Genomic DNA, 25,049 nt, shown 5'->3' with positions numbered 1-25,049 from the left:
TTTTTCGATTACATCATCTGTGTACAAGTCAATTCTTGCATCATAAACGAAAAAAAAAATGAAAAATTTTACAGAGCCAAAACATTACACACGCACACACACAGGTTAAATCGCACGCTTTTGGCCCTAAAAACATGACATTAAGATAGTACAAATTGTTTTTTTTTTGGTTTCTTATTAATTTAATGATCAAAAGATCTTGACCTGATTTATCATTGAAAATCGATCTTCCAGACTGCAAAGATGACGCTCTAATGAAACGAATCAAAATGATGAACTTTAATTCTATTCATTTTCTAATTAATTTATAATTTATAAATAATCTTAGTCTTCATATATTCTATTTATCATCGTCAGCGTATACAATTTCGATTGAAGAAATAAGAAAATGATGAAAGCTGCAGAATCTCCAACTACGACTTCTCCCAATAACATCCCAAAGATAATGGTCTTTCGACCAACTTTGGAAGAGATGAAAGATTTTTCCAAATATCTCGAATACATGGAATCAAAAGGTGCCCATCACGGTGGTCTTGCAAAGGTTATTTATGAAAAAAAAATTTGCATGCATCAAAATTTTATTTGATGATTTAAATGAAATTTTCTTCTGTGTGTAGATTATTCCACCACCCGAATGGATTCCACGTAAAGCTGGCTATGATAATATCAATGTTCAAATAAAATGTCCAATTAAACAAGTGGTCAGCGGTTGTCAAGGCTATTATCAACAGTTCAACATTTCAAATCGTTCAATCAGTTTTCGTGATTTTCAAAAACTAGCCAATTCGGCCGATTATCGAACGCCGGATTTTTTCGATTATGATGATCTCGAGCGTAAATATTGGAAAAATATTACCTATAATTCTGCAATCTATGGTGCTGATGTTCCAGGTTCCTTAACAGATAGTGATTGCAAAGAATTTAATATCAATAATTTGAATACAATTTTGGATCTTATCAATGATAGTTATGGTATCAAAATTATGGGTGTAAATACGGCCTATCTATACTTTGGCATGTGGAAATCATCATTTGCCTGGCATACAGAAGATATGGACCTATACAGTATTAACTATCTACATTTTGGGGCACCGAAATCCTGGTATTGTGTACCACCTGAATATGGAAAAAAATTGGAAAAACTTGCCAATGGTATGTTCGATTTTTGTTAAAATTTCCACCATAACCTAATACCATTAATCTATTTTCACAACAGAACTATTTAGTTCACAATATCAAGAATGCCCAGCATTTTTACGTCACAAAATGACAATCATTTCGCCACAAATTTTGCGAAAATATTCGGTTCCATATAATAAAATTACACAGGAAAAGGGCGAATTCATGATTACATTTCCTTACTCATATCATGCGGGATATAATCATGGATTAAACTGTGCAGAATCAACCAATTTTGCACTACCACGATGGATTGAATATGGCAAACGTGCCACAATTGTTAGTGTGATTGATTTTTTTTTTTGTTGAAAAATTTAATATTTATTACTTTCTTCAAATCAGTGTCATTGCCGTGCAGATACGGTGAAAATCAATATGGACGTTTTTGTCAAAGTTTTTCAATCAGATCGGTATGATAATTGGATTGAAGGTAAAGATATTGGACCTGATCCAAAAGATCCAACAAATATCTGTGCTGCACCATCGCCATATTATCTTGAAAGTGAATATAGCAACAAAATGTAAGTTTTATTTGTCATTGTGAATATTATTATACATTAACTTCATTATAATCGAAAAAAAATTATAGAAAACCGAAACGGCAACCATCTTACAAACGACAATTAATACAACAAAATAAAAATACTCTGAATCAATTACTTGCAGAGGATTATTGTCCCGAAGACTTTGAATGTGAGGACAATGATGATTCACCTGATTATTGTTATTATAATTTAAATAATCGTAACGGTGGTGGTGAGAAAAATTTCAAATCACGAAGAAAAAAATCAAAATGCTCAACGAATAATGATAATAATAATAGCAACAGCCTCAATCCTAGCAATACGGTAAAGATGAATGGTTGTGATCTTAAAAATGGTGATGAAGATGATGATATAATCATAATTGAACCGAATAATGATAATGATAAGAAGAAAAATGGTCAGTTAGATAATTTTATTATTAAATGTTTATTATTGTTTTCATCAATTTGATTTCGTATTCAATAGGGCCAATGACAATTTCAACATTGAGTAAAAATGAAAATGAAAAAGCCAATAACAACCTTGATTACTTACGAAATGGACTACTTTCATTCGAATGAGGTTCGTATTATTTTTTCTGTTGTCATTAAAATTTCGTTAATTGTTGAATATTAGGCTATAACATCATTGGATCAGCTATCAAGACGTACCATTCAATACACTGATAATCCACAAGCATTTACAGATGAAATCAAATTAAATTATTTTGCATCATTAATCGATCCATTCTGTTCAATATGTACATTATTACGATTGTTTGAATATCCACATCATGATTTATCACGTATCAGTCTGAATCTTCGGCCTCCACTTCATAGTCGTATTTTGATACCAAAATTATTGTTCAATTCCAAAGTTAAACAGCAATCACCATCATCCTACTCATTAGATGTTAATGAACAAACAAATGTGATTAATAATGGCGCTCATGATCAACAATCAAGTTTAGTGACTTGTTCGTCATGCAAATTATGTGTTCATTTTTGTAAGTTGAATTTGAAATTTTCACAACTCTTTTGTATCTATCTAATATGTCTAATTTTGTTCTTTTGTTTTAGCTTGTTATGGCATCGAACAAATGCCAGATAATCCACGTGAATGGCAATGTGATCGTTGCATGTTGGCCGATTATGATGCTGCCTGTTGCCTTTGCCCATTACGTGGTGGTCCATTGAAAAAGACTACATGTAAACAATGGGCACATTTAACATGTTCATTGGTAATAACAAATGTTAAATTTGATAACCAAATTGTTTGGAATCCAATCGATATAAGTGCCGTACAACCGTTTCTCGAGAGTGATCGAACCGTATGTTTATTTTGTTTTTGTCAATTTTTCATCCCATCTAATTGAATGTGATATTCATAATTACTATAGACATGTTGTTTTTGTTCCCAAAAATCTAATGGTAATATTTCCAATTATATCATGGGTTTATGTGTTCAATGTACGAATGCACAATGTATGGAATATTTTCACATTACTTGTGCTCATCGTGAAGGCGTCCTATTTGAGCTAAACGATAATCTCACATCTTTTCGATTGATGTGTAAAAAATGTCAGATGAATAAATTTTATCGAAATCCATCCAATCATCTCCAACATCAACATAATGATCGCCGTGAAGAAAACATTGAATTAAATATGATGGTCATTGCTCGATATTCACCGAATTGTTATTCATATGCTCGAATTGTCGAATGTTTTGATGAGATGATGCATCATGTTCAATTCGTAGACAATACATTTGTTAACAATATTCATTCTGCTGACATTTTGGTAAGTTGGGTGAACTTGTAAAATTTAAAATTTCATTTTTTTTCTAATTTCTCTTTAAATGTCATCAATTTCCTGGCAACATATTGAATCATAGAATCGTGATTGTGCAAAAGATCGTCCAATGATTGGCGATCCTGTCGAAGTGATCTGGAACAAGGAACAATTACATGGCAAATATGCCGGTTGTCATGTAACGAAAATGTATCGAATCGAATTCAATAATGGTCTACAAACATCATTTAAACGGGAAGATTTTTTTAGGCTTAATGATGATATACCGAAACGTGTTCAGGTTAGAATCACTGACAATCTTGATTAACCAAAATTGCCGAATTTGAAAAGAAACTTGTCAATTCTACTAGCTAAGATAATTAACTACACACACACACCAAATTTGTCTATCGACCTTTTTTTCGAATTCATTTTTTCAGTGAATATCATCATAATCTTATACCATTCATTTTAGGAATATTTATTTTATGTGTGTTTGTGCATTCGTATATTTTTTTGCAATTTATAATTTAAAAAAAACAAAAAAAAATTTTGCCTTTTCCTATAAAGATCATCATCATTATGTCAATATATTCATTTCTTAATTGCTGAATAAATTTTTTTTATGAAAAAAAAGAGTAAATCCCCAAATGACGGTCAATTCCATTCGGTTTAACAATGAAAATGGATTCACTAATGAAACATTCTATGGATTCATTCTGATAATTGCCATGCGTATTGATTCTTGTGTTGGTTTGTTTGTTTGTTTGTTTGGAGGTCGGTTGATCCATTCGAGGCATTATAACTTATCATCATATACGATGAGTGATTAGCAAAAGTCAAATTTGGTGATGAAAAAATGCTGTGCCTTCAATTGATAAGGCCCTATAAATGGTGGTCAGATTTGTTTTTTTCCAATCACCATGATCGATATAATCGTCAACGACAAAAATCGGACAAACAGACTATCAAACGTGGTCATTATCGTTATGGATTAAATCAAATGCCTGAATATCTTCGTTTTAATCAATGGATATTGACTGGCTATCGTTCACCAAATCTATCGACAATAGAATGTGTTCAATCTGTGTGCCTAATTCATAATGAAACGGTCAATATTATGACACATGTAATACCAATCGTATATATTGTATTCAATTATCATACCATGTTTGGCCCGCATCTATTCCGTTCATATCTAACATATTTTCATCTAATCAGCTGTCTATCATCATGGATCGGTTCATTGTGTTATCACATATTTATGAATCATCATTGTGGATCGAAAATTTATCGTCATCTACTTAAAGTAGACATGTTAGGCATTTGGATCACGCAAACATTCGGTGCATTGACTACTATTCAGGCTTCATTTATAATGTTTGATGAATCGATACGCTATCAATCGGTCATTATATATTTGATGATCAGCATATTTGCTCTATACAAAGGTCTAACAGCATCAAAAGCATGGCAACGACCAGCTAGTTTTGCATTACTTGTTACAATACGGGTAATATGTTTTATAGTTCGTATACAAACACATCAATACAATGTTAAGCACCCTCATCATTATCACAACCATCCAAGTCATTTTGTTAACGATAACAACACAAACAATCAAATATCATCAATAATAACGATCATATCAAAAAATCAACATGTAATTGGACAAGAAATATGGCCAATAATTGGTGCAATCATTGCTGTAACACGGATACCGGAAAGATTTTTTCCAGGAAAATTTGATTACTTCCTAAATAGCCATAATATAATGCATTGTTTGGTCGTATTGGGTGGTATTCATATGCATTGGTCATTTATTGATGATATCGAATTTTTCATCTAGAAAAAAAAATTATTACCACACATTCACACCACAGACACACACACACAAATTATCAATGATAATTTTTTATTTATATCCAAAAAAAAATTGTATAAATAATTTTCATTTTTTGTTTTTGTTTTTACATTGTACTCGAATATTATTATTTTGTTGTTGTTGTAGTTTCAAAACAAAACAAAAAAAAAATCAATGATTCAATTCATTAGTACTCTTGGTGTAATGTTTAATGTTGACCACCATTCATTTCATTTGGAGCAGAGCAGAAAAAAAATAGGAATAGGGAGAAAAAACAATGTATTCAACATATAATCATTTGTAATCATAATAACAAAAAAAAAGAAGATGAAAAAAAATGAATTCAAATTCATTACTCTCATCGATTATGGATTAACATTTTTTTTTTGTCATTAAATAAGAAATTGATTTGTTTAGAAAAAATTACAAAATTCATCAATAAAAAAGATAGAAAAATTTTTTGTTGTTGTTGTTGTCTCATCTAATTTGAAAATAAAAAATAATTCAATTCATTCATTCATTGTTTGTGTGTGTGTTTGTGTTTGTGTTTGATTGATCTTGATTTGATCCACATGGAAAGAAAAAAAAAGCCAGATTGAAAATTGATCACATCATCAAAAAGAAAAAAAAATATGCACACATGCAATGATCAGTCATCAGTTACAAAAAGAGAAAGAGAAAAATCTTTGAAACAAATAAAACCAAAAAATTGAAATTAAAGCAAAAAAAAAGAGTTCAATCAATCAATTAATCAACAGTCATATATAGTGTGTGTGTTTGTGTGTGTGTGTATGCAAGTTTTTTTTTATCATGAGAAAAAAGAGAAAAACAAATTCACAGATTATTCACAGGATTCTTCATTGGATAATCACCAGAAATTATAATGGTCATTAAAATTTTTTTTTTAAATATTGAAAAAAGAGAAAAAAATATATGATCATGGTGGTTGACTTGAATTGATATATTTTAAAATCTACCTCGGATCAACATTGAGACATCATATTTGTTGTGTTTCAGCCACATTGTTGATTGTGTGCGTTGAATTCAATTAACAATTGTTTCTATAACACAAATGTGTGCAAATCAGATGAAAAAAAAATCAAATTGAAGATTTGAATCGATTGAATAATTGATTTGGATTGTGTGTTATCCGTCATATTCAGTGCGAATTACAACTACAACAACAACAACAAATCGAATCAGATTAATATAAAAAAAATTTGTAGCTTGATGATTTTTTTCCAAATTGACAGATATTTTGTTTCAGGTATAGATATGCTATATAGATTGAATGATTGTATTGAACATTACGTTGCAAAAATTCAAGTCAAATTAACAAAATTTTCAGTCACCATACTTTGTATTGTGTGTTTGTGTGTGTGTATTTATATTTTGAATAAGTTGTGAATTAGTTGATTGAGTGGCAATTACGTCAGTCAATGAATAAAAAAAAAATGAACCGAATGAATTTTACCAATGATTGGCCAATAAATGATTGATCAATACGGCAACAATCAATGAAATGATTGTAAATACAACAACTAATATAATGGCATATCCTTGATCGGCTGATAATATGACATTGGTTGGATTCAGTAACAAATCGGATGCCGATGCAATCAATTGTGATTTATTTGTATGATGTTTTTGATCATGATGCGTATTGATCAACTGATTTTGATGATAAACAAGTTGTTGTTGTTGCTGCTGTGATGATGGTGATGCGCATGTCATTGTTGATGAATGATTATGGTGATGATGTAATTGTTTACTATTATTTCGATTCCGATGGCGATTATTAAATGATGGTGTCGATTCCGGTGTTACAATGGTTAAACAATTTGATACTAACCAACAGGTTTCAGTTGATGTTCTTACACGGAATGTATACTCCTGTTGTGATTGTAGATGGGTAACTTTATAGCTTGTATTTGGACCTTGATGTACCATTTTTGTGCTAGTGGTGGTAGGGGACATTGTATTTGTAGCATCATCATTTGTTGATGATTGATTATGATTATTTGTCAATAACATATCGACTATATAATTGCGTTTAGTTTGCTGTTCAGTACCACCTTGTTGATATTGCTGTTCATTCGGATTGCTGAAATGCCATTTTAATCGAACCGATGTAGATGTTACATTCGAACATGTTAATGTTAGCGCTTCTTTTTTCGGCAACAAATGTTTAGGTGAACGAGATGGTGTGGAAACATTATCGCTTTTAGCTGTTTGATTTATATTTGATTGTTGTTGCTGCTGTTCCCAATCACAACGTTGATTAGTCATCGATGTTGATTCATCCGACTCGGATTCAGTCTTATCCGATTCACCATGTGTATCGGATGCTGAATCGACTATATTATGACTATGATGATTTTCTGATAATAATTTTGTTGCCATATTGTTGATACGACCGTTTGCTATAATCGATTTATTATCACTTGTTTGATGATGATGATTCGAGGATTTTGATTCAATACATTCTTCATCATTAGATGATGACTGCTGTTTATCTTTTGAATCATCGACCACTGCCATCATTTTAGATGTTTTTGCACTTTCAGATGATGGTGATGATAGTTTACCATTATCCGAAGGATCATGTAACAAAATATCACTATGATTATGATCATTATCATTATCATCATCATCCAATACGATGATTGGCTGTTGATTATTATTACTATTGGCCAATTTGCTTTCCTGTTGGCATTTCGTTTGTTCTTTCGATATCAAATCGTTGGCATTCTCATCGACAGCGGCCAATGTTTTTCGATTACTTTGCTGTTTAATAATTGGAACTTGGACATTTTGGTCACAGATATTTTTAGCAGTGTTGTTGTTCAACGAGCAACGTTCATCACTATTTTTTGCTGACGATATTGATTGATTCATCGATGTCAGATTGGCAGTTTTGTTTGATCCTGATGATGATAAAAGTGTCACTTTGGATCGACTATCTAGGCTAAATTTTTTACTTTGTTTCCGGATCGAATCACAATCGTTTGTACTTGATGATCTTGCTGAGACCTTTTCATCCATTGATTGCAATTGTTGTTGTTGTTGATCACTTTTTTGTTCGAAATGTTCAATACCACCATTATGACCTATTTCAAGATAGGAAATATTTGGTAAAACTTTAATTCCACCGGTATTATTATTTTTGCTAGTGTGGCCACTATCTTTATTCACTTCAGATAGTAATCGTCTTGGTGAATGAATGGAATTTGTTGTAGAATTTAGGGGTAATTTTTTTCTTGAAACAAAATGATGCGTCGGATGATGATAATGATCATTCTGTTGATAATGTTGCGAATGATTGTGATGATGATAATACTTATTTAAATTATGATGCTGTTGTTGTTGATTATTATGATGATTATGATAATAATTATTATTATCAATCGTTTGATCCAAGGTTGATGATGAAATATGGTTGTTATTGGAAGAGGAATAATCATTGGAATTGTATTTGTTATTATTGTTGGTCATATATTTTCCATTGTGGATAACAATTTCATTATTGTTATTGTTGTTGGCCGTCACAGGATGATGATAATGATGATCATAAATCGTCGATGACCGATCATATTGATACATTGCACTTCCACTTTGGTAACGATTATTATTATTATTATTATATTTGGACATCATTATGATGTTATCAGGTCCGGTAGCTGTTGTTGCCGTTGTTGATGCTGAGGCAGCAGCAGTAGCAGCAGCAGCAACAACAACAGTCGATGCTGATGATGATGATTTTGAATAACGGGAGTTCGATGATGATGATGATGAAGCGGATGATGATGATGATGTTGGTGCTATCGTTGCTGCCGTATTTGATGATGGTGGTGTTCGTCGATTATAATTACCATCTTTATTATGATGATGATTCGCTGTTCCAATATTATTATTATTGTTCGTCATAAAATAATTCACATTAGCCGATTGCGTTGATTGATTATTATTATTGTGGTTATAATTTGTCGTCGTTGTTGATGCCGATGTTGACGATGATGTGGATCTATGTTTATTTGGCGATGAAAAATTCCGATGTCCGGTTGTAGATGTAGTATTATTTGTCGATGATCGTTGTCCACCACCAGATCGACCACTTATCGTGGATGATCTTGAATTCATGACGGCTGCTACTGTTGGCGGTGGGCCATATGGTCCAACACTACCAGCCATAGATGTGGCAGGTGAATGGCTTAAAGGTGGTGGTGGTACAGCAGGAAAAACGGCTACCGGTGGTGGTGGCCCTTGTGGAATTATTTGATTTGGACCCACAACAATGGCGGCAGCTGGTTGCGGTAAACCGGCCTGTGATGGTGATGTCACACATGTTTGTGTACAACAACAACAAAATGGATGTGGCTGTGGTGGTGTTTGCTGTTGATGATGAGATGCGGCTGCTACTGGATTTGATATGAATGCCGAAGTAGCAGATGCAGTATTCGATGCTGATGATGGTGTGGCTGTTCCAGCCGACGTACCACCATTGGAACCGCCACCACCATTATTTGCCGTTCCTGTTGCTGAAACGGCTGTTGTCAATGCAGACAATATGATATGCTTCAATGTTCCATGTTCATCTACGATTTGCTGTATCATATGACCAGGCGGAACCTTGAATCATAAATAAATTTAAATATTAAATAGCAATATATAATAAATGAATGAATAGAAAACATCAAGAAGAGTTGATCGTTTTAAATGAATAAATTAAAAATAATAATAATAATCATTGATGATGATGTATAATCGCATTAAACAAACCTGAACAGGCATTGGCATTGGTGGAAAGGCATGTTGAGAAATCATTTTGATTGTTGTTGGTCCACGTAACACTGTTTCGTTGCCATCGATGAACTGTATGGATACGGATTCACCTGTCGATTGAATAAGTGAAAAATGAAACAAATGTAATTAAATTGAAATTTTAAATTAAAACTTTGTAATAAAAAAAAATCCAATTTTATATGTTATCAGGCCGTGACAACTAAAAGTTTTTCTTTTTTTTTGTTTGGAACAATTTGATAGAACAGATATAAATCGCTCAGAAAATAAAGATACAAATCAATGGGCTAAGAGAAACGAACACTGACACAACTTGTCAATTCGCTTAAGTTTTTTGATTTTAATATTCTGCTTGAAATTTTTTTTCTATTATGGATAGATCGAGGTCGAACATGGCAGAAAATTTTTATTATCGGTTTTTGTTCAATGTTCACAACGAGGAAAAAAACAATGTCATAATACACTTACCTGGATTGACGTGTAAATCAACAAAATGTGGTGGACCAGGAAATGGATGATTGGCTGTGGCTGTAGCCGAATTCAACATCATTGTAAAATTGTCAATATATTAAATATATAATAGCGGCTATTTGATCAAAGTTTTTTTCTTTGTACTGTTTGGTAACAAATTGATTAAGCTGTAATTGTTTTCAATGTAAATTAATGTGTCATCAACGGAATGATTAAATAGTCGTTTTTAAAGACCAAAAAAAAAATCTTGGATCATTGTTCGGGAATTTTCTGAAAAACACAACATTAAACATAATCTCTCTCTCTCTCTCTTTATCTTTTTGGACGATGAAACAGAAGGATATGGACGTGATTTAGATGATTATAATCCACAATGATTATAATACATCATCATGTGATTTGCTGTGTATGTATGTGTGTGTGTGTGTGTTTGATGCCGATCAATCTATAGGATTATAATAATCGTCATCATCATAAAGAACTTTGAAGAAAAATTATTTTCCCATTGTTGCCAAGTCGTTGTTGTTGTTGTTGTTGTTATTGTTGAGTGTATAGACATTCATTTTTTTTTATTTGAAAAGTAAAACAACACACATAAGAATCAAACACAAGCAAAGATGATGATGTTGAGATTATTATTATTATTGAAAATAACAACGAAAAAAAAACGAAATGCAACACAAATAATAAAAAAAATTTGAAACAAACAAGAAAACAAGTTCTCGCTGTGTGTGTGTGTGTGTTTTTTTGTGTATGGGACAAGACGATTCATTCAACAATTAAGGCCAAAAAAAATGAACAATATAGAAAAAAACAAGCGGGAATCTTTACTTTTCTTGTTTGAATTTCAGATCATATCCCAGATATATTTTTTATTTTTATATAATATAATTGAATATATAGGTAGATCATCAAGCACCATAAACGTATAATACACAAGGTGTCAACATATTTTACAGAAAGAACATAGAAATAGAGAACTTTAAATTTTACAGGTTAAACAGCTGTTGCACACATAACACGACATACAAAAAACCACTGGTGACCATCGATGTTGTTGTTGTTGTTGAATGGTCAATGGGCAATTGTCATGCACAGGAAAAAAATGAATGATTGAATAAAGAATGTTGTCCAGATTGAAAAATCAAGTCTTTTGTGAATGATGGGGCAACAATTTTTTTTTTACATTTCTTTAAACGTTTGGAATGAGCCAAAATATTTTTATGATGTCTCTCTCTTTCTTTCTATCTATCTATCTACCTGTCTCTCTTGTTATTTGATGGCGATCTTGATTGGCCGAGTTTTTCTTCAGTTTCAGGCCTTTTGCTCTCTCATCTCAAGTCGTTGTTGTTCTTTGTCGAATTTTTTTTTTGTTTGTTGAGATATTTGAAATTTTTTCATCGTCGTCGTCGTTTTTGCTATCGTCAAAATGGTAAAAATATTAAAACATTTATTACGGCGTGTTGATTCGATTTTTCATATGTGGAATATGTTTGTCAAAAAACAAAAAACAAAATTTCCACCTAAACACTTGATAATGTATCACGAATTCATTAAAATGGTGATGATAATGATGGTAGCGTGTAGGAGTAGTTATAGGTGTTTGGCAGCCTAAAAAATTCATGGAATTTTGTTTTCAAATGTCGATGATGATTGGATTTTTTTTTATGGAAAAAAAATTGTTGATGAAAACCAATACTAAACATATGATTGATCAACAAATGATTGTCATTAATTAATTTGATGATTGAATTATACACACAATTCATTGGTAGATTGAAATCAACATCGAAAAAAACAAATTAGAATTGAAATTTCATGAAATCAAACAAAATATTATGATGATAATAATAACATAACATCAACAAAAAAAAAAACATTAAAAACGATCATGGAATAATGAATGACCAACACAAACTAAATTGAACCAAATTATTGAGTATGTTGATGGTGGTGATGATGATGATGGCCATCCAAATATCCAATATTTTTTTTCATAAAAGCAATGAAAAACATTGAATTGCTAAAAAATCAACAACAATAAAAACAAGCTAGGATTTGATGTTGCGTGTGTTATGTATATGGTTGTATCAAGCGGCCTCAAATCATATCATCATCATACACATAACAAACCAAATCAACCAACAACACTGACATGGCTACATTATCATATACAACATTCATATAACGAAAAATAGAAAATCCATGGAACTAGCTATACCACCATCACACATACTCCGGATACACACACACACACACATACAATAAACACACTCTCAATGTTTCATTTTTGTTGTTGTATGTGTTGGAGCGGATTCGGGATACTGGTTGCTGGTTTTTATTATTATTATTATGAATGGTTGAATGATGATGATGATGATGATGTTGGCAATGGCAATATGATGGTGATGATGATGATGATGATGATGATATACAGTTGTTGTTGTTGTTGTTGACGTGGCACCCTTACTAAAAGAAAGAAAGAAAAAAAAATTGGTATCCGTCGTTACTTACAGTGAAAAAAATTGGTATAACGCGCGCGCTCTATCTTTTTTTTTCTCTCTCTCTTTCAATCCCGTAATATCAATTGAATGAGCCAGCTAGATCCTTCGATTGTTGATTGTCAAGTTAATGTGTGGATGTCAGATGTTTGCATATTTGGATGCAATATTTCATTTTGCTACTTCACCTCCATATCATCATAACATCGTTAACATTATTCAATACTGCTATCTAATGATGAAGATATGATTTTATTTTCGTGTATGCTACTACAATTCGAAGGCACACACATACACACAAACAAACAAACACAAACGAACACAAACACGGAACGAATAGTTCTTCCACGTCTCGTTTTTTTTCTCGTCATGGATCCTTTTATATTGTAGTTGTTTCAATGAATTTTATTTATTCGAAAAAAAAAATTTTTATTTTCTGGCTCGTCGTATTAATCGAATGCCACCGCCTTATTATTATCCGTTATTTTTATCATTTTGATCCAGAATTCTTCGGATGTGTTGTATAGCACACACAAATACACACACACACAGCAATGAATCACTGAACCACTTATGTTTTTGATGACGTCGAAAAGGTGGTTTTAATCAATCAAATATGTTGATGCTAATACGAATCTGGATAGTTGTAGACAAAATTTGGACACCCTTCCCACCACCCCCTTCATCAAAATAAAATAAAGAAATAAGGGAGTTGACGTGAATACTATGTTCGATGAATTACGTCATCAGAAAAACAAAAACACTAAAGGCTTTTGTATGTATGTGTGTGATCAGAATTTTTCATTGATGGAACTTTGCGAATTACGTAGGCGTTTTATGTTTGTTTGTTTGTTCGTGTGTGTGTATACGCACGTTCCATCATTATGGAACGAAAATTGTGATTCTCGTATTCTCTATAAATGTCAAAGTGTACTATACACTCACACACACACATCAAAGAAATATCGTAAATTTTTATTCAGAAAAATTTTTTTCTGTCCCGTCGCGATCGTTTTTTTATTTATTTAGTTATTGAATATGTCAACCTACCGGTCGGTCCTGGGCTACCATTTCCGTTGATTTTTTTTCCATGGAATTTTTTTTTTTTTATTATTATTATTCAACACAATCAATATGGTACATTTCCTGATTAGTTTGACAGTTTGTTTATTATTCGATTTGACATTTAAATTTTATTTTATTTTAATTCTACTTTCCAATTATCATCATATTTTATTGTATTTTATATTGTATATCTGTGACATGCAAAAATAATTGTTGAAAAAAATACTGTTAATGTCGACATGATCCATTTGTGATTTTGTACGGTGTTTTGATGATGATGATGATGATAATAACCAAAGTTGACAATAATTCAATATGACACATTCAAATAACGATTCAAATGTCGAATAGTTAAACTTTAAAAAAAAGTTTGGTTCTAAATGGAAAATGGTTCACTTTTATAAAACTAAAATAAAAAAAAGACTTGTCTGAAAATTCTTGTCATTTTCATTTCTGTCAGCGTGGCGCGCCCTCTATTATCTGGGAATGAAATTAATAAACAACAATTTTTTTTTTGGTTGCAAAAAAATGAAATTTTTTTTTTATTACATTTTTCAATAGTCAAAAATGTTTTTCATGTGTGTTTGTTTGTGTGTATGAATTGTTGGTATTAAAATTTATTAAATTGTTTCTTCGAGCTAGCCGATTTAGTCACTTTTAGCACATTGAAACGAACCGTTTTACTTAATGGCCTACATTCACCAACGGTAACAACATCACCCAATGCAACATCTCTGTAAAATGATTGTAGAAAAAAAAAATAAAATTAGTGAATGAATTAAATTCAATGTTTTGTTTAAATATTTTATAGTAGTAAGAGATCAGTAAATAAATAACACGATTCCTCATGTATTTTTGTTCAGTAGACCGTCGTGTATTATCATCATTCGATTTTTTTTTGTATTTCAATTTAAACTTGAATTATTTCCAATATGAAAAAAAACATAACAAACCTAAAACATGGTGAAAGATGAACAGACATGTTACGATGACGTTTTTCGAAACGATTATATTTCCGAATATAATGAAGAAAATCACGACGGATGACAATCGTACGTTGCATCTTCATTTTGATGACCACACCACGAAGAATACGGCCACGGATAGAAACATCACCAGTAAATGGACATTTCTTGTCAATGTAATTTCCTTCGATGGCCTATTATTTTGGATAGAAAAAATGAAAAAAGGTTAGATAAATTTCAAATTGAAAAAAAATAAAATTTACTTACATCTTTGGGCGTACGGAAACCAAGACCAACTTTACGGACATAACGTTGAACTTTGCGATAACGACTACGACCACCAGTTGGTGGTTTTTTGTTCAGAAAAACAGTCGGTTGCTTTTGAAAAGCTTTTTCATTCTATAAATTTTCAACAATTATTTTATGGATTCTACATAAATTTTTATCCACAAACATTACCTGTTCACCAACCAATTGTTGGGTTTTCATGTTGGTTAAAGTTTTTAAGAATTTTTAAAAAAATTTCGAAAAAAAACCAAAAAAAAAAACAATTCAACGTTGAAGCGAAAATGATGAACAGAACACACGTTGACGGGAAAAAGGAAGTTTTTTGGCTTGCTTGTTTTTTGTGTGAAAAAAAAACAGAGTGCTCGAGAACGAGTGTGAGCATGTTAATTGCAATTCATAAACAACGTTTCCAATGATTTAAAATTCAATAGATGGCGCCATAATGATTATTCGGGTTATTCGTAAACATCTTGACCGTCATTTCATCACATGTGATTTGAATATTATTTTGTTATTTGTTATATCATCGAAATTTTATTGTTAACCAGAAAAAAATGTCCAATAATCAACAATCATCAAAAATGAAAAACGAACCACCGATTGATGAATTACAGCAAACCTTCATACGTAAAGCACAAATGATGCAACAACAAAAACTAGGCAAAGTGAATGCTATTCGAATGCGAAATCGTTTATCCGGTGCATTTATGGCTGCCGTTGTTGGTTCTATTTGTAAGCATGATTTATTTTGGTAATTGACGAAATCAAAATAATTTTTCATTCCAGATTTATATACGATAATGACCGTAAAACAGGAAAAATTTCTCGATGAACTTGAGGAACCGACCGATAATGTTAAAAAATAATTCAACAAGAAATTCGATTCGACCTGTATAATTTCCTTAATAATTAGCTTTGTTTATTTGTAACTTTTTCAAAGAAAAAAATCAATAATGTATAAAAAAACGACATTTTTTTACATTCGAAATATTCCAAAATTCGTTTCAGGAATCGGTGCATTTAATGCTGCGCTTAAACTTAGACCCAATACTTTTCTTGATTCGGCTGGATCAATGACGCCATCATCCCATAAACGAGCGCTTGCATAATATGGATGGCCTTCACGTTCGAATTTTTCCAAAATTGGTTGTTTAATTTTTGTCTCTTCTGTTTCGGTCAATTCTTTACCTTCGCGGTGTTTACGATCTTTTGCTATTGTAGCCAAAACATTGGCAGCCTGTTCACCACCCATGACCGAAATACGAGCATTTGGCCACATGTATAAAAATCTGGGTGAATAAGCCCGGCCACACATTCCATAATTTCCGGCACCATATGAACCACCGACAATCATGGTCAATTTTGGTACCTGAGCACAGGCAACTGCCGTCACCAGTTTTGCTCCATTTTTAGCTATACCACCACGTTCAGCATCACCACCGATCATGAAACCGGTAATGTTTTGTAGAAAAATTAATGGAATTTTTCGTCTTGCACAAAGCTGTATAAAATGTGCACCTTTCAATGATGATTCAGAAAAGAGAATACCATTGTTGGCAACAATACCGACAGGATATCCATATAGGTGACCGAAACCGGTTACTAATGTTTCACCATAACGTAGTTTAAATTCATCGAAACGACTACCATCTAGAATTCGAGCAATCACTTCTTTGACGTTGAATGGTTGTTTTAGATTCGAACCAACAATTCCGTAAAGATCTTCGATCGGATATAATGGTTCATCCACATTGGGCAATACATCCATTTCGAGTAACAATTTCTTGCGATTCAAATTTGATACAATCTTTCGAGCCATATGCAATGCTTCAAATTCATTTTCAGCATAATAATCACTAACTCCTGAAATGGATGTATGAACTTCAGCACCGCCTAGATCCTGTGCAGAAATCTCTTCACCAGTAGCTGCTTTGACTAATGGTGGTCCAGCAAGAAAAATTGTACCATGTTCTTTAACGATGATACTTTCATCGGACATGGCTGGTATGTATGCACCACCAGCCGTACAGCTACCCATAACAATCGAAATCTGTGGTATATTTTTTGCAGACATATTTGCCTGATTATAGAATAATCGACCAAAATGAGTTTTATCGGGAAAAACTTCCGACTGATGTGGAAGATTTGCACCACCCGAATCGACCAGATAGATACAAGGTAGATTATTTTCCAGTGCAATTTCTTGTGCACGTTGATGTTTTTTCACTGTTAGTGGATAATATGTACCAGCTTTGACAGTAGCATCATTGGCTATGATTAGACATTCTTGGCCACAAATTCGACCAATACCAGTGATAATACCAGCCGCATTAATCTCTTCACTATAACATTCATGAGCGGCTAAAGTAGAGAATTCAAGAAAACTGGAATTCACGTCCAATAATTTACCGATACGATCACGGACTAAAAGTTTTCCTTTTTTCATATGATTCGTTCTTGATCGTTCATCACCACCTAATGATGTGTGTTGAATTTTCTCTCTTAAATCCTGAACCAATGTTCGCATTTCAGCATCTCTTTTCTTTATTGTAATAAATAAAATCGGTCAATAAAAATCATCATCAATTTGTTTATTTGGCTTACTTTAAATTCATCTGAATTTGGATCCACATTTGTCTGTATGATCGGTAAATGATCGGTGAAAAAATTAGCTCGAAACAATGATTGACGAAATAAAATTCGGCTATTTTTCCATTGCAACAGATATCGTCCAAGAATAACAGCCATTTAGTGTTTTCCAAACCAAAGATCCGATCAGCATCAAAGAAAATAAAAGTATTTTTCGTCTTTTTAATTTCTTTCTATTGCTTCAAAGACGAATGACATCATCTTTGAATTGATAAATTCAACTGATAGCCTTGTTTCAGTCTAATAAACATTGACTCTAATCATCAATTTTGTATATGATTATGATATGTAGCTCTCCAACGTGGTGTTGTTGATGATGATGATGATGATGATGAAATGAGACCTGTTTTACGTTGTGCTACTGCTGTCGTTTTCCATCGTGATAAAATCATTCGATATTTGTTTTAGTTTATAGAATAAATTATAATTATTAACATCATTGATGGCTTTGAAAAATATCGGATTCGATTGAATGAATGGTACGGATATCAATTCCAATAGGTTAGGATTCCAAATATTATTCGATAACAATACGCGAATATGAGAATCTTTGTTGACTGAACATTTATTGTATTCATTCAGGATACAATAAATTTCAGAATAGCGTGTAGAATAGAATAGATAGGATTGGAAAAATCTTGACAAAATAAACACAAGCGATACGGAAAGACGTGAAAATAAAGCACGACATCGAAATATAAGGCTATCACCATTGGAAAAATTTAGCCGACAAAATTGATCATATAGATGATGACACATTTCATAATCATTTGAATCGATTGAACAGGTGAATGGTAATAAATCGATAAAATGCCATTCACATTTTCTTTGTAGTGACAATGATGGTTCGTCGAAATTGGCAATGACTAGTTGAGAATTGGAAAATTTCAGATATTTTCCATATTTTCGTAAAATTTCATTAATGTTAATATCAATTTCGTAATGTGATTCTTGATGAACAAATGATCGCAAAGGTTCGAATGATTTGAGTAGAAAAATACAAACATAACGAGAATTATTCAACATTGTATATGGAGTACCATAAATTGGTTCGATTGGTGGAAATGTTATATATGAAAATTTCGAATCTTTCATAACATGATGCCATTCGATTGGTTGATCGTCTATCTTTTTCGATTTGCATATAATTTTACAAAGTTCTCGTACATCTTCAGGACGAATTTCGCTACGAAATAGATGAAATTCTTTTAATTTTTTAATGAATACTGGCAAATGAAATTGTTTCGAATAGGCCGATGGATAAGCAAGTTGATTAGATTCGGTTATGGGAAATAAATGAAATTCATTGATAAATTTATCTGCTAGACGATATTTTAAATTTTCAACTTCATTCTCATCTTTTTCTGTCATTGTTTCGAACAGATGGATATTACGATTTATGGATTTAATTTGTCTGGTCGTCAAGTTGGATGTAAGATTATAAATTTGGTCGATAAAATTTTCTGGTATTGATTGTCGATTAATGATAAGATTGATGTTGTTATCCAATTTATTCGCCCATTGGATCAAATAGATTTGCCGTTGAAAACGTTGACATATTACATAGATTTCGGAGTTTCCTTTTTTACTTGCTACAGGCTTATAACAGCAGACATTGCCAAAACAATTCGATAACAAATACAACAATGAAATTGTTTGACAATCAAAAAACGTGAAAAATTTCACGACTAGATTACCGCCCTGACGAAGATGTTGTAATGAGATTTTTATCTCAGCTTTGATCAATGGAAAAACTGATTCTTCTTGTCGATCAAAACGATCAAAACAATCAAAAGCACCGTCACCGGTGGCTAAATCAAAGGTTCCATCATTCATATTTTGATCTGAATGAAAACGATTTTTTAAGTGATTGGCCAATGAATCCATGTAAGTACTTTCAAAGATATCACCTTTATTCGATTGAGCAAAAAACCAATTTCGAAAACAATTTGGTTCACGGATAAAAATATCGTTCCAGATACAACTTCGAATATCGATTTGTTCATAGTATGGATTCAGCGTATTGGCAATCCATTCAAAGTTTAGTTCTGGTACTCTACTTTTGATAAAATGATTGGTAGCATTAACAAAAGCTCCAGGTGCTTCACAGAGGAATAACACACGAATATTGGAATCAGAATTGATCAAATTAAAGGTACAAAGTATATCGTAAAATTTGATCCAAGCTCGAGTCAAAATTGGTGGAATATTTGGCCTAAAACGTCGAATGATGCGATGTTTGATGCCTGATGAAATCTCGGTAAAATCGGTATGCCGATTCCAATCAAGAGAAGCATATTGTCCGATTTGTTTTTTGCAAGAATTCAATTGTTGACGAAGATTTTGTAGATAATCAATTTGCCATTCTTCATCAACTAAATAAGATTGAAGATCGGAATAGCAGCCATGAAATCGTCGACAGCTAGCTGATTGTTGGCAATCACATTTTATAGTATATTTGAACGAATATTTTTGTAAATCGGACATTTTCGGACGGAAATAAACTTGTTGATGATGATCAAGGATTGGAGATTTATATTCATCAAACTATAAACGATTTTATTTTTCCAGTAACGGCATCTATGAACGGCGTAAGAGGTGTTTGAGAATCGAGAGAGAGAGAGAGAGAAAAAAAAATATTGAAAAGCCACACATCATCCAAATCTAATAGTGACATCATTTTATTTATTATCCGATTGTAGATGGAATATGGATAAAATATTGATTGTATGAACTGCAGACGATAAAAATATTTCTCGGCAAAGAATCGATATTTTTATCAACTATAAACTATTTCCAAATTCGTATGTGAAAAAGGAATATATGAAAAAGAAATGGGTTCCAATTTGAGTTCATTGAAAACCATCAAACAAAATGAATACCTCACCAAATTAATATCAAACGAACACATTAGTCCGAATGATAATAAATTCTGGAATGAATTTCTTTCATTTGCTTTCACCAATCTGGATGCAATATGGTATGTAGTCCTTGAAATAAAGTTGTTAAATTGAATTTATTATTGATTCACGAACATAGTTCGGACAGTAATTTTATGAATGAAAATATCATTCCATTGATGTCAAAATGGTTGGAGAATAATGCAGTTTCCCAGAATCTTGGCTCTGTCATTCAGGTGTTCATACAGAAGGTTGGCATTCTTAAGAAGGATGTACAGAATAATGCAAAGTAAGATTTTTGATAAAACAATCAAAACATCATGTTAATCATGTATTATTTTAGCTATAATGTTGTCGTTTGGCATGCCTATAATCTTTCGTTTATCATGCGAAACATGTTCAAATACATGATCGAAACATTTGTCGAAGATAATATGATTAAACAATGCAAACTTTGTTCGCCCAACGGATTTAAAGTAGAAAATCAACAACAACAACAACAAGATGAGAATAACGGTACAATTATGATTGAAAATTTGATCAATGCCTTGATGGAAATTCTGGTTGATCTGAAACTTGAGTAAGTATAGTTTTATATCAGAAACATTCAAATCCATTCAACGGCTTTTATTTAGCGACATGAATTATAATCTTCATGTGGAATCATGTAAAAATTTTCTCGTGTTGCTATCTGTTCAAATGTTTTTATCACGGCCATCGATTAAATCAGTCATTTATACTATTGTGATGCAAAGAAAATGTTCCATACATGCCTTATTGTTGACCAAAACATTATTGCAAAATTTCATACATCAAATGCCTGCACCTGTTCCGCCCACCGGTAGTATTATATTTGGTCTAGCCACCGGATTCTGGAATGTAATAACATTAGGTTATGGTAGTAAAAAAACCGATGAAGAACTTATTAAAGAAGCAATTCTAGCTCGAGAATCGCTCCTATTATTATTGGTATTAACGAATCATTGTACAAAAGATATTAATCCATATCGTGAAGCATTGTTTCAATGTTGCGATTCAAGTATTGAGCTGCAATCGACGACAACAAGTGAACAAAATGTCACCGGTTTCAAGATAGAATTTGGTAAACTGTACCGAACCCTTTGTACAACATTGAATGATGATCAGACAACATTATTGTTGTACATGTTATTACATCAAAATAGTCATTTCAAAACATTCGTATTAAGTCGTACGACTGATTTGGATCAATTTTTGATTCCTGTATTACGCATACTTTACAATTCACCCGATCGTAATTCACATCATATTTATATGTCGTTAATCATTTTATTGGTGTTGAGCGAAGATAATTTATTCAATTCAATCATTCATGATATTGTAAGTTTGTGATTGTTGTTTTTTTTGTGTAAAAAATCAATTTTTTCCATCCTTATTTAGATTGTTCGAAACATAACCTGGTATACGGAACGAAATTTGACCGAAATTTCATTGGGCGGTCTAATCATTTTGGTCATAGTTCGAACCATACATTTCAACATGTCTCGTAGTCGGGTAATTATCGATCACCATCATTATCAATCAATTTCTAATTATTGATTTTAAAATTCAATATAATAGGATCGTTTTCTTCATACGAATCTATGTGCAACATTGGCCAACATGTCGAATCATTTCAAACATTTGCACAATTTTGTTTGCCAAAAATTGGTTGTTTTGTTTGAAAAGATTTCGAAAAAATATTTCAAGCTTCAGCAACAGAAAATTCAAAACGGTGTTGACAATGATCATCATAGTAGTGGCAGTAGTGGTGAGAACAAGACGACTACAATAGTTAAATCGGATGGTGATGCCGGTGAATCATCGTTGGCTGATGATCTTAAAGATATTACCTTGTTCGAAGAGGTATTACGAACCATTCTGGAGATTATTAATGCTTCGTTGACAAAAAATATGGTGGCCAATCCGAATCTAATCTATACATTATTATATAACCGGAAAAAATTTGAACCATTTTTAAATCAGACAATATTTCAGGATATTATGGGCAATATTGATACAATATTATCATATTTTTCACAGAGAATCGATTCAACATTACAGGATCGACAATTATCGGTTGAGGAAATTTTCGAACTAATCAAACAGGCATCATTGAATTGGCCAAAAGAAAAGATGAAAAAATTTCCTGAATTAATGTTTCGTTATGTTGAGGATGATTCACCGGGTAAGTGTAGATTATTTATTGATCTGATTTAATTTTTGTCTGTTTTTTTTCTTACAGAGGATTTTTTCATTCCATACATCTGGTCATTAGTATATCGCTGTTCGAATATTTATTGGAATGCACAGAATATATTGCTATTCAACCCGGTTCGCAATCTATGAAGATAACCTTTAAATTTTAATACTAAATAACCATCTCGAGTAATCATTTCTTTCGACTTTAAATTCCAAACTTTTCATTGCGAAAAAAAATCACTTTTTATATTTTTTCAAATGGCGAAAAAAATTACACGTTTTTTTCGTAAGGATTATTGATAATTTATAAGTTTTAATAACGATGATGATGATTTATTTAAAAAAAAACAAATTGAAAATAAAAATGGAAATGTCAGACTTTATGAAATTTTTTTTTTCGTTCTTGTAGTTTTAAATGTTGTAAATTTTCAATTCTGATAGATACGATTTCGTTTTCTTCGATTACAGATCTGCAAATCACGAGTTAGAAATACAGCTGCAATGACCATCAATATGGCCCATATAGCACATGCAATATAATATGGACGTTTAATGGAATTGGCTAATGTGGCAGCAAAATTTATGACTGCCAATATGGTGAATACCAATGTGAATGTAAAACTTTCACGTACAGCACCGATAATACCGAGTATAGAGAATGAGATGGAAAATATCGATATCATCAATAAAGTTATGATGACCGTCAACTGTATTGATAATATTGAAATTTATTAGTATTAATAACAACAAACCACCAAAACATTTTTAGCTCACCTTAACTTCTTCAATACGATAATCACGATCAATCTCATAATCATATAGATAACGATTGGCCAATAAATTCGAAATGGATGCATAGATGATCATAAGGATGATGTTCAATGCACATAAAATGATTACTGACCATTTTTTAATGGAAAACAAGAATGGTTTCGATATTTCACCGTCCATTTTCAAATAATGTTTAATTGATTCATCAAACCAGTTGGAAAAAAATGACTTTTTGTAATTGAAATACACCAATTATAATGATGATGATGATGATGATAGACAAACAAACAAACAACAAATTGTTGTTGTGATTATACCTTGATTCCGGTTGTTGACAAAATGATTTCTCACTTTCTCTCTCTTTCTCTTTACTATAAATGTGTCAAAAATGCCGCCATATCTATATCTGATAAAAAAAAATCGTTGTTTTTTTTCTTGGATACCGAATCGTGGATACAATATTTCCGATCATCAAAAGGCATCGTTGTTTAGCAAATTTTATTGTCTTTTTTCTTCTCACCATATTTTTTTGCATCTACTCCATGAATGTGTAACTCATAAAATGGAAGCAAACTATTGCCACATGACCAAAAAAAGTAAAAAAAAAAAATTTGGGTCTTCCATCATCATCATCATCATCATTATCATCATCAAATTTATTTTCATCGTACATTTGCATAATGTTTCAAAATGAAAAAAAAATAATAAAGAAGAAGTGAAAAATGTTGTAGAAAAACCAAAGTCATCACCATTGATCATTCAAATTAAAAAAAAATTGAGCAAACAAAAAAAAAAGAACCAAGTGAAAGAGAAAGTGTTTAATTTGCACTCATCATTCAAGTTGACTCATGGAATTCACAAACACACACAAGAATCGGTTTCATTTATCCAACAATGTGGCAGTATAGTATGAATGCCGATGGCATCATTTGATAATTAAAAATTTTAATATTAATTATTTGTTTAAGCTTTCGTTTTTCGAATGCTGAATTAATAATAATAATAATAATAATAAATTGTCGGTTGTAGTTCCCGAAGGAAAAATACTACATTTTTTGTG

The 25,049-nt window shown here is 31.8% G+C and overlaps 9 protein-coding genes across 10 annotated transcripts; 4 read left to right on the top strand and 5 right to left on the bottom strand.

Annotated features, from left to right (window-relative positions):
• The first annotated feature begins 437 nt into the window (after nucleotides 1–437).
• LOC124496111 (lysine-specific demethylase 4C) lies at nucleotides 438–4,131 on the top strand. Its single transcript, XM_075733318.1, has 10 exons — nucleotides 438–541; nucleotides 618–1,152; nucleotides 1,217–1,458; nucleotides 1,522–1,700; nucleotides 1,769–2,119; nucleotides 2,246–2,285; nucleotides 2,340–2,709; nucleotides 2,783–3,003; nucleotides 3,103–3,504; nucleotides 3,599–4,131. Exons 1-10 carry the CDS (start codon nucleotides 446–448, stop codon nucleotides 3,821–3,823), a joined length of 2,661 nt encoding a protein of 886 aa, XP_075589433.1. The 5' UTR covers nucleotides 438–445; the 3' UTR covers nucleotides 3,824–4,131.
• A 110-nt stretch (nucleotides 4,132–4,241) lies between these two features.
• On the top strand, nucleotides 4,242–5,344 carry LOC124496109 (progestin and adipoQ receptor family member 4). The gene has a single exon (XM_047059579.2). The coding sequence runs from the start codon at nucleotides 4,355–4,357 to the stop codon at nucleotides 5,342–5,344; it is 990 nt and encodes a 329-aa protein (XP_046915535.1). The 5' UTR covers nucleotides 4,242–4,354.
• A 49-nt stretch (nucleotides 5,345–5,393) lies between these two features.
• Nucleotides 5,394–13,316, bottom strand: LOC124495656 (uncharacterized). The gene is made up of 4 exons (XM_075733317.1): nucleotides 13,145–13,316; nucleotides 10,628–12,328; nucleotides 10,139–10,251; nucleotides 5,394–9,988 (listed from the first exon to the last, which is right to left on the bottom strand). The coding sequence occupies exons 2-4, from the start codon at nucleotides 10,707–10,709 to the stop codon at nucleotides 6,830–6,832; spliced, it is 3,354 nt and encodes a 1,117-aa protein (XP_075589432.1). The 5' UTR covers nucleotides 10,710–12,328; nucleotides 13,145–13,316; the 3' UTR covers nucleotides 5,394–6,829.
• A 1,250-nt stretch (nucleotides 13,317–14,566) lies between these two features.
• RpS11 (ribosomal protein S11) lies at nucleotides 14,567–15,878 on the bottom strand. The gene is made up of 4 exons (XM_047059566.2): nucleotides 15,621–15,878; nucleotides 15,429–15,560; nucleotides 15,150–15,355; nucleotides 14,567–14,930 (listed from the first exon to the last, which is right to left on the bottom strand). The coding sequence occupies exons 1-4, from the start codon at nucleotides 15,648–15,650 to the stop codon at nucleotides 14,807–14,809; spliced, it is 492 nt and encodes a 163-aa protein (XP_046915522.1). The 5' UTR covers nucleotides 15,651–15,878; the 3' UTR covers nucleotides 14,567–14,806.
• A 29-nt stretch (nucleotides 15,879–15,907) lies between these two features.
• Nucleotides 15,908–16,430, top strand: Ccdc56 (Coiled-coil domain containing 56). The gene is made up of 2 exons (XM_047059568.2): nucleotides 15,908–16,181; nucleotides 16,236–16,430. Exons 1-2 carry the CDS (start codon nucleotides 16,004–16,006, stop codon nucleotides 16,313–16,315), a joined length of 258 nt encoding a protein of 85 aa, XP_046915524.1. The 5' UTR covers nucleotides 15,908–16,003; the 3' UTR covers nucleotides 16,316–16,430.
• Nucleotides 16,333–20,689, bottom strand: Mccc2 (methylcrotonyl-CoA carboxylase subunit 2). The gene is made up of 2 exons (XM_047059565.2): nucleotides 18,054–20,689; nucleotides 16,333–17,991 (listed from the first exon to the last, which is right to left on the bottom strand). Exons 1-2 carry the CDS (start codon nucleotides 18,195–18,197, stop codon nucleotides 16,426–16,428), a joined length of 1,710 nt encoding a protein of 569 aa, XP_046915521.1. The 5' UTR covers nucleotides 18,198–20,689; the 3' UTR covers nucleotides 16,333–16,425.
• On the bottom strand, nucleotides 18,179–20,585 carry LOC124496094 (cap-specific mRNA (nucleoside-2'-O-)-methyltransferase 2-like). The gene has a single exon (XM_047059563.2). It carries the CDS (start codon nucleotides 20,583–20,585, stop codon nucleotides 18,447–18,449), a length of 2,139 nt encoding a protein of 712 aa, XP_046915519.2. The 3' UTR covers nucleotides 18,179–18,446.
• On the top strand, nucleotides 20,676–23,606 carry LOC124496095 (dymeclin). The gene is made up of 7 exons (XM_047059564.2): nucleotides 20,676–21,078; nucleotides 21,138–21,287; nucleotides 21,342–21,578; nucleotides 21,634–22,357; nucleotides 22,418–22,531; nucleotides 22,598–23,204; nucleotides 23,262–23,606. The coding sequence occupies exons 1-7, from the start codon at nucleotides 20,933–20,935 to the stop codon at nucleotides 23,363–23,365; spliced, it is 2,082 nt and encodes a 693-aa protein (XP_046915520.1). The 5' UTR covers nucleotides 20,676–20,932; the 3' UTR covers nucleotides 23,366–23,606.
• Nucleotides 23,607–23,641: 35 nt separating this feature from the next.
• Nucleotides 23,642–24,599, bottom strand: LOC124496098 (uncharacterized). Of its 2 annotated transcripts, XM_075733748.1 has the most exons (3): nucleotides 24,510–24,599; nucleotides 23,993–24,217; nucleotides 23,642–23,925 (listed from the first exon to the last, which is right to left on the bottom strand). In XM_075733748.1, the coding sequence occupies exons 1-3, from the start codon at nucleotides 24,522–24,524 to the stop codon at nucleotides 23,647–23,649; spliced, it is 519 nt and encodes a 172-aa protein (XP_075589863.1). In that variant the 5' UTR covers nucleotides 24,525–24,599; the 3' UTR covers nucleotides 23,642–23,646. The 2 variants fall into 2 exon arrangements, with proteins under 2 accessions (XP_075589863.1, XP_046915523.1); XM_047059567.2 differs by lacking the exon at nucleotides 24,510–24,599 and having other exon boundaries at nucleotides 23,993–24,330.
• Nucleotides 24,600–25,049: the final 450 nt, after the last annotated feature.

This window comes from Dermatophagoides farinae, chromosome 8 (genome assembly GCF_024713945.1).
Source record: "Dermatophagoides farinae isolate YC_2012a chromosome 8, ASM2471394v1, whole genome shotgun sequence".
In the NCBI taxonomy this organism is placed as follows: Eukaryota; Metazoa; Arthropoda; class Arachnida; order Sarcoptiformes; family Pyroglyphidae; genus Dermatophagoides; species Dermatophagoides farinae.
This window is presented reverse-complemented; position numbering and strand designations above follow the sequence as displayed.